This window comes from Cyprinodon variegatus, unplaced genomic scaffold (assembly GCF_000732505.1).
Source record: "Cyprinodon variegatus isolate N-32 unplaced genomic scaffold, C_variegatus-1.0 Scaffold182, whole genome shotgun sequence".
Taxonomy (NCBI): Eukaryota; Metazoa; Chordata; class Actinopteri; order Cyprinodontiformes; family Cyprinodontidae; genus Cyprinodon; species Cyprinodon variegatus.
In genome coordinates, this window is record NW_015150635.1 from 789,421 (window position 1) to 808,114 (window position 18,694).

The following is an 18,694-nucleotide window of genomic DNA, read 5'->3' on the forward strand; positions in this document are numbered from 1 at the left end:
TTGACAAAGACACTTCAACTTCAGGTTTAAGGTACCCATCATTTTAAACCCTTTGTTTACACAATAAAACTTAATAACTCTTATTTATCTCAATGAGCAAATGCTGTCATTCCTTCTAAGATTGAACTGCTGATAACCGAGCTCTGAAACTAACCTGACAACAGTGTTACAGACAAAGGAAAACTTCTCGCTGAAACGTTTCCAGGGATTAAAAACGTCCGTAGCTTCACTTCTAGTTGCCTGGACCTGAATTCACCCTTGAAGCAGAGTGTAAATCATGTACCAAAGCTAGCAATCAAGGCATTCTCCTGCCAGTTAGTGGAGCGTGTGTGGATGTCAATGTTTCTCTGTCTCTGTTTACTCTGCAGGCTGATGCATTGAGTTTGTTCTCGGCTGCTGGCTCCCGATGGTCTGCGCGAGCTGCACTTACCCTGCAGGCAGACGGCTTGGTTGTCTTTCCAGTAATGGGCCGCTGAAGGAAGAGTTTCGACATCAGGTTAAGAGGAGTTATAGACCTTAAGCTTGACTCCAGCCTGTAGGGCGAAGTAAACGCCCTCAAAGAGAGTGGGAAGAAGAGGACTGACCACTTAGATAAGGCAGCGACCTGGAGATGAGCATGTTCTGCCAGATAATCCATGGATTATGGGAAACGTATTGATCTGAGATTTAGGTTTGATGAAGCTCTGATCTACCAGCATGAATTTCAGCTGGTTATACGGTTTCTTCTCAAGGAATATAAATACCAATCCAAATACACTTTTTATACTTTTTGTTAAAAAAAAATAAAATAAAAAATAAATAAATAAAACCTTTATTTGGGAAAATGTGCCCACCAATCTGCTGTGCAGAAAAAAGGATTTTACTATCATTTTAACACAAACTTGTTCATGTATTTCAAACCATCTGCAAAATCTTATGTTAACTAGAATAATTATTACCATTACTAGTAAAATGCAGTCTCTGCGTGTATTCACTTTAAAATAAAAAAAACACAAAAAGGCTGACAGGATTTGCAAACTAATGACGTTTAGTGACAGAGAGGACAAAACTTTCCAAAATGATAAAACAAAGCAGCTCTGCTGTAATGTGTTCAGCTTCCTGTTATCCGCCAGCATCTAAATCCGACTCACAGCAGCCATTATTGTGAGCCAACATGTCTCCACAGAAAAGTCTGAAGTAGAATTTTCTTCAGACTTTATTTTAGAGGCTGGTTTGTGTCCAGAATAGAAGCGAACCGCACCAGAGTCTTTTTGAAAGAGGGCCGAGGCCGCCTCAAAAAGTGGATCTCAGCTTGTTTACATTGTTTATAAATTCACACCTGCAAAAAAGATCTGGACTAACAGGGGAATGAACTGTGGTCCATTTGAAGCGAACCAAATATGGCAGGTGTGATTACACCCAAAGTAAGCCAGTGATCATCAAACAAAGCCAGTCAAGGTTAAAACCGATCACCAACCCAATTTACACAAAATGTGTATTAGAAATACTGACATAATTATAAAGCTGTTAGTCATTGAAATAAACTTGTTTTTATTTGATTTGCTATTGCTGTTGATCATCAGGTTAACATTCAAAATCCTGATTTTCTTCCCTTCATTTTTAAGAAACTGTCAAAACAAAAAAACGTAATCTTTTTCATTAGATATGATAAGATCTCCCATATTTTCAAATCCAAAACTTGAGAGGTATATGCTTTTCTTATCTACACATTAGCAAACATCATCTTGTTATGTAATTTAATTGTAGTGATAATCGGATGCCAACCTGAATAATTGGAGACAATTTTTTGTTCATTTTCTACCAGGTTCAGCAGAGCTACCTCTTTCAAAGCATTCAAGGCCCTTTTTTTTTAAAATTCAGGGTTTGTTTCATATAAATCCCCACTTAAAGCCAAGTTTAGACAAACAAGTCTTTGTGCGCCACAGTGCTTGTAAAGACAAAAATCTAGAAATCAGCCTGACTGATGCATTTCTAATATCACAAATAAATCTCAAAACTACCTTGTGCATTTAAACATACATGGAAAACCTGGTTTTGTGTTTGCGAAAACAAAATAACAGCTTGTTCTTTTTGCATGGGACTGGTGGATTTCCATGTTCTGAAAAAGAAAAGCCAATGTTTTTTTTAAGATTTCCACACTCTGAAACTCCTTTCTTCTTATTGAAAAGTTTGCAGGAACAAGGTGGGTTAACATTTCACCAGATAACAATTACCATCTCATCAGCCAAAAGATCCAACATATCATCGCTGTGAATGAATCATGAATGAATCATTGGAGTTAAAGACATGAAGATTACCGGTAGATCTTTCTTCTAGAGGCAAAGAAGAAGTGCATGTATTTGTCAATGACAAGACATCTAATTAGCTTTGCATGTTTGTCAGAAGTTCTCTACAGGCGCAGTCAGGAGACAAAGAAACACATGGTTGCATGGCTCAGTTGCCCCCATAAGCAGTGACGCTGCTATATACAAAAAAAAAACCCAACAACACAGGCTTAGATATGTCACTCTTTCAATGTTTTTTTCCCTGGTTGACAGTTGAATTATTCATCCCCCCACAAAGCTGAGGGAATACATCTCGACGTATAGGTCTGCTTCAAAGTTCTGCTTTTTATGAGCAGCTCTATTTCTAAAGTATGTGTATAAACAAAAGCTAGTGTGCCGACAGTGAATCAGCAGTCTCTGTGACTGCAAAGGCCTCGGGTCGGGCCGCTTTTGTGTCCTGCCAATGCTTACATTAGCTGGAGAAAAGCTCAAGCTGCTCTAAATATTCCTTCTTGAAGCCATCCATCTTGGTGAAGAACTGAATGGACGCATTCCAGGAACCGGACCACTGGCAAAGATCAACTGTGTGAAGTTGGATTGGATCTTGTTTCCTGACAATCTATACTTAAATGTGTTTTCTTTTAAACCCAGAAGCAAGGTGAAAAGGAGTTTTGTTTTGGTTCTCTGTAGTGAATAAATGACACATTTTCCGAAACTTGAGCAAGAATTAAATGCCATCTTTGTTTGGCTGTTGGTCACAATTTAAATCAGTACTTATTTAATCATTTACAATAACATACCAATTAAATTTACAATGGTCTGTGCTGAATTAAATGAGAGAGAGAGAAGCACGGAAAAAGCAGGGTTGAGGAAGACCCAAAATAAAACAGAAATGAATCAATATACTGCTTTACTGTGTAAGGACACGCTTAGACTGGGTCAGGCTTATCCTAATCAAAGGCCAGCCAACTGTAGCATGGCTAATCAGGGGCCCGGTAGACGGGCCATGCATGACAGCCAGCAACACAGCAGCCAGGTCTGCTTCTTCGCATCCTGCTCACTTCCACAGAGCCCCCTAAGTAGTTGTAACACCGGGGCAAGCAGACATCTCCGCTTTTCCAGGTGAGAACAAAGGCTCACTCTGTGGGACAAAGGACGACACACAGACCAAAAGCAGGAAGGTGCCAAGGTATAAATCTTTTAACAGGTGCTTTTTGTTACAATTACAAAACTACACCCTTTTTCTGACAAATAATGCATGAGAGGAACAATAGTAAGTTGATATTATTGGCTTCTTCTCTCTAAAAATCGACAGCTTTACACTCCTCAGAGGAACCTTGGGTTGAACAGAAATAATCTGACAGTTTATAAAATAGACAAAACTAAGAAAGTTTAGTTTGGGAAAAAAAAAGGTCTAACAAGAAAACATAAAAATTTCCTATTATTGTTATTTAACAGCTGCCTTTCATAAATTAAATTGTGGCAGACAAGTTCATTTAAGGAAACTATTTCAAAATGAAACAGACTTACTACACAGTTAAATATTTCAAGTGTTTATTTCTGTTGCAGCTTCTGTCTGTGTTGGCAGCTCTTAAAGCACCAAAGTCTTGAGCTTGTTTTGCCAAATGATGCCTTCAAAGGATGAAATGATTTCCTTTTTATCATTCAGCCTCTTCAGTGTAACTTTATATAAATATACCAGGATATAACATGCTGTAAAACCCTCTGATATGGCCGTAACAAAACAGTTCTACAAAAAACTAAACTCTGCAGATCTAATGTACCATTATATTGTTTGTTGTTTTGTGTTTCTTTTTGGATCCGAATTTGTGTTTCTTTTTGGATCTGAATTTCTTTTCATTTTAAGTATTTAAATGCACAACTGATGAATTTGAATTTCTTCTATGCTTAATCACTTGTATGCCTGTTTAAATATTTTGTAAACGGAATATAATGTAAATGACATAAAGATAAATCTAAAAAATTCTAAGAATTAGGTCCTATATATCTATTTTTTTTAGTTAAATCAATATTTAGATTTGACCCACACTACAATCATTTAGAGGTATGAGTTTACCTGGTTGTCTGGGTGGTTAACAGTGAAGTATCCCACACAGATGATGACCTCATGAAGCAGCTCTTCCGAGGAATGTTGGGTACAGTACCAGAGCAGGGAGCTGACGATGTGCCGGAAAGCCAAAGAGAGGCCCTCTGCTCCTAGAACCGACTGGCCCAACAGCAGACAAAACATGTCATAGAACGCTCACACTAATTTAAATGTGAGTTGTGTTTGTTATTTCTGAACGCCAAACAATATATCTATGCAAAGCAATAAAAGGATAGATGTTTTGTTGGTGGAAATGTATAGAGTATAGGTATATAAGCAAATCAAACAGAATATAAGTGTAGAACAACCCCAAGCCCTGCTTAGAAGTTGAGATACATGGAGGAGCTCAGAGAGTATTTAATAAACATGCCAGTGTGACAGAGCACTGCAAGATCATTGAAATTTCACTAAAGGTTTGGGTGTGTTAAACAGCCGTAAACAATATCTCAGAGGCTGGTTGGAAATCTTACAACCAAATTCAGCTGTTTTCTAATCTAAGAGCCAATTCTGCATATTAAATACGTATAAATCCTTTATCAATAGGAATAATGAGATCTATGTTGTAAATTAGATGGAAAAAAAGGGACAGATTTCCAAGATCCCAGATAAGTTACAGCTTACTCCATCCAAATGTGCCTGTTACAAAACTAAGTCATTTATATTTCACTCCATGCTTTTAAATTCGGGTCTAAACACCATTTTGTGAGCAGATGCAGCAACGGAGTGAGCCAGCGGCTTAAATTGTGATCAACCGATCACTACTGATACGTATAAGCTGTCGCAGTGAAGTAATATGAAACACAAGGTGATTACAAGTCCCTGCCAAAAAAGCAACATAATTTAAAATGTTCATAAAACTTTGGCGGGGAAAACGCTTTCATTTCCAGCTGTTTTGAGTTGCCTGAATATGGCGGGTCAGTGACAGGAAGCCGCTTCAAAGTGATTACCCCAAGGCATTAAAATAATTAACAGCATTGCTAGCTCGTCTGTGTGGCTCTCGGTTTGTGCGGTGACTTAGGAAAGCGATGCGCTCTCCTGCACAGAGTGGGTAATGTATGGCTCCTCGTACAGTGATAATCACTGGCGTTTCAGCCTAACCTCATCCACTGGGCTCTCTAATCCTCCCCTAGAAAGTGACCTGAGGTCAAAGGTTTCCTATGTTTATGCTCACAGGTCAAATTAGGCCCACGGAGAACAATCTCTCTTCGAATAGTTTTTTTTATAAAGAAAAAAGCATTAATGGCCACAAGGGTGTTTAGATACTTAAGAAAGGATTTTCAAACATGTTTATGTTGGATAAATTAAAATCTACAAGATTTTTTTTTTATATTTATGTGAAATAGTTATTGTATGTGTCTTGTATGCAAAACCTAAAAGAACAAAAAAAAAACCAACTAGATGTTTTAAATCTAACAAAGTAAAGAAAAATAAATCAATAATAATCCGTACCTGAAAGGCTGATAGGTCAAGAATGGCAAAACTGTTGAGGAAGCGGATGCCGTGTATAGCCACCTGGATGACCCCAGGGCCATAGGGCTCCTGAGTCTGGGAAGCAGACTCTGGCGAGAAACTGTGCAGCAAGATGCAGTACAGGGTGTGCACCACTCCCACCAGGTCAGTGGACTGCAAAAGAGCTGTAAGTCCAGTTGGGTCCTGGCGTTTGTTGTCAAAAATATTAGGAACACTGGAGGGGAAGAACCAGAGAAAGAGAAAAAAAGAGGAAAATAGTAGATTAGCCCTTTAGACTTGATGTTGAAGGCAATCTGGAAAGACGTTTTACTGATTAGACATGTGCTTATGACATTTATTGCTGGCAATGATGTTTCAGGGAGATCCACTCCACTGGGGAGGGTAAGTCTAGAGCTCCCATGAGGCAAGACTTAAGTCAAAAATAGATTTTTGGAAAGGATTTTGTTTCCTATAAAGCATGCAGAGAAAAGGACAAGGCTTTCCTTGAATCTCTTTGATTGATATCAATGCCACATGTGCTTGATTATATGCACAATATTGACAAAGGGCAGGATGGTAATATACTGATCAGCAAAAAAAAAAAGACAAGGCAGCAACTCTTGACCAGAAAGGAATGGAAAATGTATTACTGTCAGTAAATGCATCAAACATAGTATCAAATCATAAGATGTACATCGTCTTACTGTAAAGTATTCCGTTTAGTATTCAATGCTGAGTAAGAAATTTGAAGCAAATGCTACAGGAATCTGTCTTCATTGGTAACTCTGAATAACCTGTCTACATTAAAAGAAGGCATTGAATGTGGAAAGACTGCTTCACAGCAAACATTCTCATCTCGTGTTCATATTAAGCTTCTGTTTTTTGGAAACCAACATTTCAACCCTTGGATGCAATTATGCAACTATGATCACTTTTTCATATAATATTACTTTAATGGAAAAAACCCTGTGGATTTTAACAGGACATATAAACACAAAGCAGGGCTCAACTGAAGTGGAGGGAAAATTACACATGGTTTTAGAAGTTTTGAATTAATATTGATGTGGAAAGTTAACATTTATTCATGCCTAGTGAGTCAACAATTAGTTACATCATCTTCTGTCTCCATGTTTAGGAGATAGGAGCTTCTGCTCAGCCTCAGGTTTGTTGCAGCTTCCAACAGGGTTTCCTCCAGGATAGTCCTGTATTTAGCTCCGTCTTCCCATAAAATCTGACCAGCAGCATATTTCTGCTGAGGAGAAGCACCCCCACCATATAAAGACTGCCCTCATCATTAACTGTGAGGATGATGTAGCTACGGGGACTTCTGGTCCCAAGTTTTCTTCCAGAGTGTTTTACATGTAGACTAAAAAGGTCATTTTTGGTCTTCTGTTTATGGTCTGGTAGGCTTCTTCCTCAATATAGTCAGTGGGAAAACGAACTTCAATTTACTTTCAACAGCAGCCTTCTTATAGCCCATTTTGTAATATTGTTTAAGATGTTCAAAGATTGTTCCCTCATTGATCTTCTGTGATACTTGGTGTTCATCATGCTACTGATGTTCTCTAAAACATCCGAGGCTTTCGTAGAACAACTGGTTCTTGCGTATTCTGGTAAAAATCCCCCACAAATGGACTTTCTTTACTTAAAACAACAAAAAAAAAAAAGATTAAGTGGATAAGTGTATTCTAAAGCAGGTTTTACTTCTAGCATTTCTAGGTTACTATGACTTTGTATTTTTCAGAATTATTTTCAACTATTCTACTAGTTAAATTTGCCTTATTACTAAGCATTTATGTCCCCTTGTTAATCTAAATGTCTGCTTTTCCACAAATTTTCATCCATAAAATCGAATGATCTATCAGTCTCTTTTTAAACTCATCCACTCTGTTTGGATTTCTACTCACTGCTTACTTATGTTGATCCATTTTAAGGAGTGTCTTGAATGGTTTCATGTCTGTTTTGTTTTCAACCTGTGTAAAGCATTTCCTGTAACACTGGGCAAAAGTTGTCAATTATAACATCTGACAGGCTAATTGATACATCACTAATATATCTAATGTAGAAACTAGTATTATTAAACTATTCATACAGAACAGTTCTGTAGTAATTACCTGTATTTGTGCAGTCTAACACAAGGTGGGCAACAGTAAAGGAGTTCAGCTGCTGCATTTAGACTATTTAAAACCGCAGCAGCAGCACCATCTATGATTTGCAGCCATGTACAACAGAGAGCGTTTGACCTCGGGATGAAACCGGCAGTGCATGCTGATACTTGATGTTAGCCAACAGGCTTTGTGTGAAATATGCTGCTAGGCGAGAACAGAGCCTCTAAATGCGACTGTAATCCCCTGAAACAGCAACTGGCATGGTCCAAATATTTTTGTGGCCCACTGAATGTTCTTATAAATGACATATAGGCTGTTAGCAGAACAGATCTCAAACAGAACGAGCTAAACATATAGTGCATTAGGCACATAAAAAATAAAAAAGTCTTCTTGCAATATTCTTTGTCAAACTAGTTTCTAGTTGTCATTTGCCCCTCCAGTGTAAAGTAAAGCCTTTTCAGCAGCCCTTTAAAAGCAACTTCTGATATAAAATTATTACCTGGCTCTTCTGTTGCAATGATCAGATTGATTTTTTTTCTTTTGAAGTCAGAAATGGTGGTACTTATGTCCCTTAGTGTGACTGTGTGCTTAGCCTCTGTCAGCGGCATCACTGAACCTCTCTGAGTGGAGGTCACCATGGCACATGTGGGTGGGCTCCCCCCCTACACCGCAGACTAAGGTTTATGGTGAGTGACAGAGCACTGGGTCAAGTAGATCTCTATCTCTGTCTGCTGTAACGACAGCTACGCCAGCTCACTGGATGGAATGAATGACCTGCCTGCAGAGGAGCCATAATATCTTTTTGAGAAACCACGAGATTGACTTTATGGATTCTAGTGATTGGAAGCTATCAACTGTGACAGAGTCTCTGTCATTACTTGTCCAGAGAAAAGGGAGTAAGTTAGTCAGCAAAAGATTAGGATATCACAGAGACGTTAAGGGTGTCTTCATAAGAGCTCACCGTCCAGTTACAGCAATGCACAGTTCACACATCCGGTGCAGCATAGAAGAGGCTTGCTGCAGAAAGGCAGACATCTTGGGGTGCTCGTCTATTGGGCTTTGGACCGACAGGAAGCATCCATACAGCTTATCAATCAACCCCATGTTTACAACGTAGCTGGATAAAAGGGTAAAAGAGAGAAAGAAAATGTTAGATGTTTTATTGCATGTGCTCCTGAAGACCGCTTAAAAAAAAAAATGAAAGGCTCTTTCACACAAGCAAACAAAGGCCTTTACTGTGCATACTCCCTCTGCACTTCCACTGTAAGTCAATACCTCACCTAAGCCCTCCACCCCCAGCTATTACTGTGATATCTCCAATTTGTCTCTGCCAATGACAGGACTCATGATCATGTTCCTTGTACTCTTTCAGCCACAAATCACCCCTAATAGTGTCATTAGACGGCTGTTGTGGCCCCTGTGCCAGACCTGCTTTGGGCCCTTGACAGTCTGCTGACCCAGGGCTAGTTTTCTAGAGGCTTCTGGTATGCAAAGATAATTAAGTAAACAGAGCTTATGAAAACCTAGAGATTACAGCAGTCAGTCAAAGCATTCTAGTCAGTATTGTGGTAACTATTTAGCTGCTACTTGTCTTGTCATGTTTTCCATCATCTTTTGATTTTAGTTTTCCTTTTCTAAGAACTAAGTAATAATCAATTTCCTCTCATTTAAGTGATTAGAATCTATACATCTAATATTTTGATCCAAGGTTTGTTGTTCTGAGTCCCGCCCCCTCACATTATTTAGCGATAAAAATCTTAAGTTATCTCAGATGCCCGGGTAAAAACTAGATAGAACCACATTATAATTCTATTACAGCTGCGAGTCTTGTGGTGTTTTGGTAACAGCTTGGTGTATTTATTTCTGTTAATTGTCCTCCAGCAAGTTTAGCCACATTCAATGTATAAATGTCTGATCATAAATGTTTGGCTGTTTAGTGTCTATTGGGTGTAGGTCTGAACAGACTGGACCATTCTAACACATGAACATTAACTCATCTGGACTGGTCCATTATCACTCTGTCCTCTCAGTTTAGGTGGGCATATCTTGGTAAAGTAGGTTGGCAGTTTCTTTTCCAAAACATTTCCCCTTTTTGGGATAATAAATCAAACCAAACAGGTTTAAAACCTAATCCTTTCAGCATCTAATTAAGCAATATCTGTTATTTCAACTGTCCCCTAATTTATTTCTGACTTTTTCTGCAATTTTCCCCCAGTCTTTCTAAGGCCATTTTTCTTTTGAAAACTATTGTCAAACTTTCTAATTATAAAGCCTACTGTGTTAGTGCAGAAGATAAAACCTTATAAAAAGACATTTAGTCTTGTGGTAAATGTGGAAACGGCTCGACGAGAGCCTGATAAATTGGCTGTAAAGGGTTGGAATGTCTTTGTGTTTTATTCTTCGTCACACATTAAAGGACAGTAGATGTAAATCTCTGGTTTGTACTTGAGATTATAAGTCTGACCGTACAATTTTTCTCAGCCACCCCCCTGACTATGGGGTTACAACTGGGTCAGTGGATGAGATTGGTGTGCCTGTGCAGCTGCCCTGCGCAGATGAATTATTTCTTGTGGGAGGGATGGTGGGAAGACTTGACTAGTCCACAAAGCTTCAGGGTGCTGGGCCTGCCTTTCCTCACGGTCCACATTTCTCCATCACAATCACCACTCCTACAGGCCAAACCATCATGGAGAGCCTAAATGCCAGGTTCAAGGGGACCTCTCTCAGCTCTGGAAGTGCTTGTTGTTTATGTGGATTTGTAAGCGCCAAAGAAACTGATATTACTTAGAATGCGTTTCCAAATGTTTAAAAAAAGGACACGCTGGAAACATGCCAGAGTACACCTCATTCTCACACTACTCCCATTTTAACAAGACACCACTTGGATCATTTCCAGGCTTTCTGACATTTTGTAAGCCTATTCCTTACATATGGCTTGCCCTTTAGGAAATCAGATGTCCATCAGTGGTAAAGAGGAGCTTGAAAGAAAGGACGTAAAAAGGTTTTGGGGGTGAGATAAAGAGGTACCAGGAGGATGTGGGAGGTTGAGAAACCTAGAGTTGAACACAGAAGAAAAAATACCTGATAAGATCTTGGGCACGAGTGCTGTAGGACTCTGCAGCAGAACCTTTGCCCTTTGCATCTGAAGATGAACACTGGAAGATTTCACATTTTGCCGGCTCAACAACGCAGAGATACAGGGATTTCAAGATGGTAGCAATGGTCTGAAGAAGGCCTGTTGTGAAGCCTTCGAAAACCTGCTTGTTTACGCTTCGGCCAAAAATTGACTTGTCTTCGTCTGGAACATACAGCTAGAAAGTACAGAACAAAACAACAATTAGCAGGTATAAAAAACATCAAAGACAAGATGGAAACAGACAGGATTTCATTTATATAAAAGCAACCCAACAAAATGACTGAATTGAATGTCAGCTTAGACAGACTAGTATAACTGACCAAACTATTGGTCATCTTAAGTTTATAAAAGCTACTCGCTAAATACAAAAGGGAATTTTAAAAGACCTCAGTTTTTGGACAAAAACTGGGGCTGCACCAATCAGAGTTTGTGGCCAACTTACAATCTTAAGCAAATCCAAAACTCTTTAAGAACCAGAAAAAAAACAAAATGTACTGTACCTAAAAATGTATTGCATGCCATATAAATTACCAAATATTTTATTTGAGCTATCATTTTTGGTTTTCATTTTGCTCTAATTAATGACAACTTTGATTTGATATTTTTTGCAGCTCTGGAAACCATAAATACAATAAACACCAGGAGATTATGGGACTAAGGTATCTTAAAATAAAACAACTCTAAAGCCAATTTATGTCAATTTCCTTGACAAATACTTTGTTCTTTTTTTTTCGACTACCACTGAAAATGTAACCTGCACTGCACCAAATTACATCAGTTAATTTTCTCTCTTAGATCATTTCAAAAAAGCCCAACTTAAGTTTCAAGATTCCAACTTAATCTGGTGGGATTAAGCTTGCATTTCTCTATCATGTAGACATTTTTTTCCTTAATTTTTGAGAAACAGAGGCTTTAGAAATCTTGTAAAGACTTGTAATTATTTATCAGGACCAAGAAACTGTTTGATTGCACTTAACACAAGTATTGTTCAAACTAATAGAATTCTGTTAAGAAATATGATTTAGCCTTTCTATGTAGGGGAATTATTAAAATAAATTATAGGGATTTTACCATACACAAAATACTCTTAACATCAAGACAAACATATCCCATTAAAGAGATTTTTTTTTCCCCCTTTCAGTTTTCTGCAAAGATCTAAATCTCAGTTATGGCTGCCTGGATAAACAGAGATGCTCCCATTGGAAAAACTGTGTTACTTGCGTCTTTCTTAAGCCTTTGGGCCCCCTCCAAATTGCACAACTTACCAACAGCTTTGATTTTGTCTCCCACAAAAACAACCCCTATACCAAAGAGTGAGCAAAAATATTTTATTTTTGGTTTCCAATTGTCTGATAAATTCAATTCAGTTTATCGCTGTAGTACCCGTACACAGCATATGCCACAATGTTTATAAAGACAATTCAATCAATTAATCCGGACTGGTTAAAAGTTTTCAATCTAAAGAAAACGCAATTTTTGAATTGGCCTGATTAAATATTTAATTACTGTCATTAAACCTTCTCTTGATGTAAGTAGCCTCTATACTTGAATCATACTCAACAAACACCTTATGATGTTTATTAAAAATTACCGTAAGCCAACCAATTAGTAGTTGAGCACAGGAACATAAAGCAGTAGCCACAGAAAGCTGCTGTAAATGAAGATATTCTCTAAATCACCTACGTCCTGCTCAGTCTAAAAAAGAAAACCTTTGAGAGAGATTAGTCAAACTAGTTGGATGGCCATCCTTCAAATCTGCATTCCAAGCATCATGTGTACAACATAAGCACAGGTCTGAATTTGAAATATAGTGTCTCTACTTTTGAGCTTGCCAAGGTAAAACATTCACATTTGCTCCAACAGCCAGGGAGAATGCTGACAGCATAGGTAAATCCACCGACATTCTCCACAAATCTAATTAAATGAGGGCATGCTCATATGGCAGTCCAACCCCCACTGCTGCACTCAATTGCTAACACACGCATACCAAAATGAGACGTGCACTCAGATGTGCATGAGTAAAATAACTAAACTAAGGCCACATTAATGCTCATTGTATTACCTTTATGACCACTCACTATGTAGGACAGTGGAATTAAGTCTAAGTTTCTGAGCTCAATTTACACTGAAAAGAAGAAGAGTTTGTAGATCTCCCACAGTGCTGCTGGAGATGTCCATCAGCAGAGCAGCTGCTGGGATGTGTTTTATATAAACTGAAGTATACAGCCTAACTTCTCCCCCTGTGCCCCGAGGAAATACGACTGCTTTGGATTGGAACTCGACTGAAAAAAGGAAGCCCCAGTAGAATTAATGCATGCACCACAACCCTGTGGCTGTGCCTTGTCCTGTCTGTGTTGTGAGTGTTGAGCCGCCACTGTTGGATGTTTGGAGTGAGCTGATGTTTACAGTCTTTCTAACAGAGTGCTGAAGGATATGGGCCGACAAGTCGCCACAACCCAGCCTGCCCGCCTGCCTTTTCTGACGGAGCACTCGCATTCCCTCTGTCAGGAGGCGACAGTGGGACTCCAGATTTTCTGTGTTGCCTCGCTCGTCATGAACACTAAAGGACTCGATGACATCAGTAGAGAGGCAAAAAGTGCAAAAACTTCAGAGATAAAATATCAAAAATTTCATGCACAAAGATTTTTTTTATGTAAATAAAAGAAAAATCTATATCTTTAGGTTTAGAGCTGGGTGATCGGGGCTTAAAAGGTCACTATAGCTATATATGTAAACCTACATTAAGTACCAGGTTATACTTGTGTAAATTGCTTGCATAGAATGATTATTTGCACATGAAGATCCTGTTCAGTTTTTTTGATCAGACAGGAAAATAAAAATAACCTTTGGACTTGAATATTTTTATTTTTATTTTTATATATATATATATATATTTGAATATACAAAAAAATGTTTTCCTGGAAACATTGTAATAAAACCTCCACAACACTACAGAACAAAACTTAATCAATGTATTCAAAAGTTGTTAGAAGCTGTTTCATAAAATATTGTTAAGTTAAACTCTCTTTTTAGAAAGAAATGCATTGCTTCTCCAGTTGGTAAAAGTTGTAAAGTTAATAATTTAAACAAAATCTTTATAGGGAAAAAAGCAAGTTATATAAATATTTTAATACTAAATGTCTTATGTTTGAGCTATTATGACTAAGAATAATAAAACATTAAATGAGATGAGCAGCCTGCGTAGCATACAGTTTTTATTGACTTACTGTCAGTTGTTGTAGCAGCAGGTCCACAAGGAACACTATTTTGTTGCTGAAGAGCACATAAGTGCAGTTGGACGTGCAACAGGAACATGCCAGATAGTAGGTATTTGTAGCAGCACAAAGAGATCTAGCAAAGAAGAATAGAAAACATGATCAATCACAAGGTTTTAAAACAAAAAATTCCATTGCAATTTCCCTCAATAACACACCAGCAATAAGTCCTAAATGTGACCTGGGAATCAGAAAGACTAACTGCAGGCTTCAGGAAACCTCACGTACTCTTCTTCGATTCTGTTTTCTTAAGGGTGTACTTTATCTTCAGTTGTCAGAAATATATCTCACGGACGGTGCAAGAATGGAAGCAGATCTGAGGAATAAAACACTCATATCAGCTACTTAATGTAGAGACTCCCCTGCGTAGCCACCTTCGGAGGTGCTGAGTGCTATCTCAGTCCGATCTTGGCAGAGATGGTGCAGCATTTCCGCTGGAGAGATAAAACTATTTCTCTTAGCAGCTCCCAACAGCAGCTAGGCAGCCCCAGGCAGCAGCCTCTGTATTTTGTCTGCTCTACAACAAGCTGTAGAGAAGATTAATGCTTCAGATAACTGACCAATCATTCTGTGGTGACTGCTACTCCCCCTCGCCCTGTTTCATCAGTTAATATTTTCTGACAACTGTATATTTTAGCCATTAGAGAAATGGCATGTCCTATCTGCTCGCGGGAAGAAAGGAATCCCCCTCTTCGGTGCCTAAAGTAGGCCGTGTTTACTTCAACTGGTAAACATTTTGATATGTACCGAACCTTCACATCTGCTGTGCGTTTTCAGTCAAAACCATGTTGGCATAGAAGAGCAAAAAAAAAAAAAAAAACCAAGGCGAGGGTTTACAAAAGTCTGTCAGTAACTTCTGTTATTGCTTTTTGTTTCTTGTGGGCAGATCAGCCAAAATTTCTGGTGTTTCTTTATTGACACAGAAGTGTGAAGCTGCCCGACACAGAGCGTGGTGTTAATGTGAGAATCCCTATATTTTGAGTGTTTGCACATTGTTTACATCAGGCAGGAAAGCCTAACACCTGATAACAATGAAGCATAACAGAGGAAAAAAAGAGCAAAATAAAGATTACCTTACAAACTGTTACACCTCTGTGTGGCAGATGTGATAAGAGTTTATTCAATACACACTTTTGGAAATAGAAAATGGAGAAAAAAAAAAAAAAAAAAAAAAAGATTAAGCTATGTGCAACAGGAGGGAAGGTAACATGAGAACCTGGCCAGACTTTGCTTTGTGTGCAGCCTTACAGCTTCAGATTCTCAGAGACTCTGAATGTTGAGTGAAGGCATGACAGAGATAAGCTTCACTGCAAATAGAAAAACGACAACTCAAATCTTTTTTCACAATGCTATTGTATAATTACACACCTCACACAGCCTATGGGAACAGCCAAAGCAACCCATGGGCATTCCTCTAAAGGACAGGAGTTACTTTGGGTGTCTGGAGTCACTATTGAGGTATTTGATTATGCACTTATTCAGTAAAGCAGAGCACAATAGCAGGGTTATCTTCTATCTATCACAGATTAAATGGCAAGGCAGGACAGGCTTAATTACTGGCAAAGAAATGTTTTGAAACGGCCAGATAAAGTTCACATTGGTCAATAGCATTCAGGTTACACTGAGCCTGAGACTCCATTTGCCAAATGTTCGTCCTAAGCTGTGAATAAAGGGCTGAGTTATAGCTCGTACAAGGAGAAAAGACTGCCTGAGGAACTAATTAACTTTGAACTCTGCACTTTTCAACTAAATGTAGAGTTTAGATTTACAGACATAAGAAAAAAGGTACAGTAATTTTTTAAGACATGGTGCTTATGAAAATGAAGGGGGTTCTTTCTTGCAGCGTAAAATGGTAGAAGTATTACATTTTCACAGCATGATTACTTTGAATAAAAATAGCATTAGTTCAGAGTGTTAAAAGATGGGGGGGGGGGTCTTATACCTTTTATTTATAACTGCCACTGCAGGCAGAATGGCTCACAGCTTGCCAACATTTATTTTTAGAGTGTTACCTTAAAAGTAATTTAAAGGCATATCTGTAGTTTTCTTAGCCTGGGTGCCATTCCGAACTTAGTCCCGCCCACAAAGTTTGTGGTCGGGAAGTTCGGTCTGGCTCTGCTCCATAGTAGCGCGAGTATTATCGCCCACTGTCAGGCGATCCAATCAAATTGTCAGGGCGGGCTTTATACGATGATGGACAGATGACCAACAGTAACGTAATCAACCACGTGACCAAAGCGCGCTTGGGTGACAACAATAACGGCTGCCGCTGGAGAGTTTAGGTGAGTAGATTCTGCTATTAGGTCTGTTCTAGAAGATATCGACAGCAAATTAATTTTAAAAGAGGAACAGAGAAACGCGATCAAGGCTCATATTTTTATTCTAGGCGTGCAACTGCACGCTTTGATTTTTGTGGACAACAACTATGCCTCGCTTAACATACGTCACGCACTCCGTTGCTCTTATTGGTTGTAGGTCTATCCAATTGAGTGCAGAGGCATTTTTTTCCTGGTTCGTTCGAAACACGCCCCATAATCACAGCTCTATGGAGCAGTATCAGACTCATATTCTGACTAGAATTGAGTCGGACTACGTCAGGCTATAGTTTTCTACCCCCCTCCTCCTTTTTTTAACACCACTAAATGTGTTCCTCAGAGTATGAGAAGTACAGTCACCACTTTTCAGTCAGTTGACAGGCAGTGTGCAGCTCAACTGATAACCTAACAAGCAAACAGACGAAACGGTTCATTTTAAATCTAAATATCTCGTGTCGATTCAAGAAAATGTTGTGATCCCCTGACATTATAAAATGAACAAATGCCTATACATATTTATATTTAGAAAGGGATCTTCATAGAATATTATAATGTACTACTGCACAATAATACTAGAATTGTGCACTTTTTTTTTTAAGTGAAGGACATTGAGTCTATTACATAAAATCCACCAAATTTATTTGAACTTTGTCCTATTCCAATTTTCTATCATAAACACAAACACATTGTGTACACCTGACTTTGCTTCAGCATTTCCAAGTAAAAAAAAAATAAATAATTATATATATATATATATATATATATATATATATATATATGATCTGTAGAAAATGGATAAGTATGTTGATTTTTAGTCAATTCTTTCAATAGCTCAAAACAGGGTGGATCATGAAGATACTGTTATGTTAACTGGTGCATTTACTAAACTGAAAACTTTAAGAAACAGGAGACAATATTCATACTTTTAGGCTTCTAACATGTACCGGTAGATTGAGGGAAAGCTGTCAGTTCAAAATACTGGTGGATCACTACTTACACATACAGTCTTTTCTTTTTCTGACATCTGTGTCAGTTTTCAGTCATTATATCTTTTAAAAAAACACACAGTATAAAATACATTTTTGTAAATAAAAGAAGGTAATTTCCCTTTGATATCTCACACAGAACATTTTATTTGATTTATAAGCTGTTGAAAAAAATTTGTTCCAGCTGTTTCATAAATGTTTGGTGATTTTAGGTCTGTCCTTTCCATTTGCTGATAACTGGAGGTCCCTATTGGAGCAGACTACAAAAGGAAATTATGCTGAAAGTCTTTTGTTTCCCTTGATGCAACTTGTATGATGGACATTAAAAAACAGAGAGGAGAAGGGACAAGGGTCAGCACCCCCCCTCCTTGGACATTTTATGTAAAACATTACCTTTTGTCACTCGTGTAATATTCTTCTCTCTCACTGTCCAATAACACATGAAATACTGTGTGGCCTGTGTAATTTTCTAACTTATTCATAAGGTCAGTATATTTGTGCAAGTGCAATAACCCAAGTCAACTACTTTGTAGTCTTACCTTAGCTTCTACTGTGCAGTTTTTCTTTATTTATTTCAAAGGGAAATATATTCCAGGACATTACAACTTTCTTCCTTTTTTTATGCTTTTTATTTTTTAATATTTTTTATATTTTCTTTTATATAACTATCTTAAATGCCATCTTGCTTTAACTCTTTTTACTCTATATAAGCTACTGGAAACATAATTTCCCTGAAGCAGTAATCCAAAGGGATAAATAAAGTTGAGTCCAAGTCTAAGAATATGTTTTAATGATTGTGGTTTAGTAGTTAAATGTACTTAAAGGAATTGGGATGTAGTTCTGTACTTCTCTGGCTTGTCGAGTTTACATTAAAGAGAATGACAGATCAGGCTCTCAGCACCATTCAACAGGCATGCAGTAACTTTGTAAGCCAGCTAACAAGGCTGTCCCTATGGTCATCTATAGACAAATGAAAAGGCCGTCTAAGGCATGCTTGCTTTATGCCCTTACACCAACTTGTACAATAGACCACTACAGCCGTCTGTCTTTGGTT

At 38.1% G+C, this 18,694-nt stretch overlaps 1 protein-coding gene across 3 annotated transcripts in view; it reads right to left on the minus strand.

Moving 5' to 3' along the window:
- scaper (S-phase cyclin A-associated protein in the ER) overlaps positions 1 to 18,694 on the minus strand; it is a 71,005-nt gene that overhangs the window by 5,702 nt on the left and 46,609 nt on the right. For all 3 annotated transcript variants that reach the window (XM_015378942.1, XM_015378940.1, XM_015378943.1), the window contains 5 exons: positions 14,292 to 14,415; positions 11,010 to 11,239; positions 8,890 to 9,045; positions 5,821 to 6,055; positions 4,342 to 4,491 (listed from right to left, as the gene is read on the minus strand). In XM_015378942.1, coding sequence (XP_015234428.1) covers positions 4,342 to 4,491; positions 5,821 to 6,055; positions 8,890 to 9,045; positions 11,010 to 11,239; positions 14,292 to 14,415 — 895 coding nt within the window. The remainder of the gene's footprint in view (positions 1 to 4,341; positions 4,492 to 5,820; positions 6,056 to 8,889; positions 9,046 to 11,009; positions 11,240 to 14,291; positions 14,416 to 18,694) is intronic.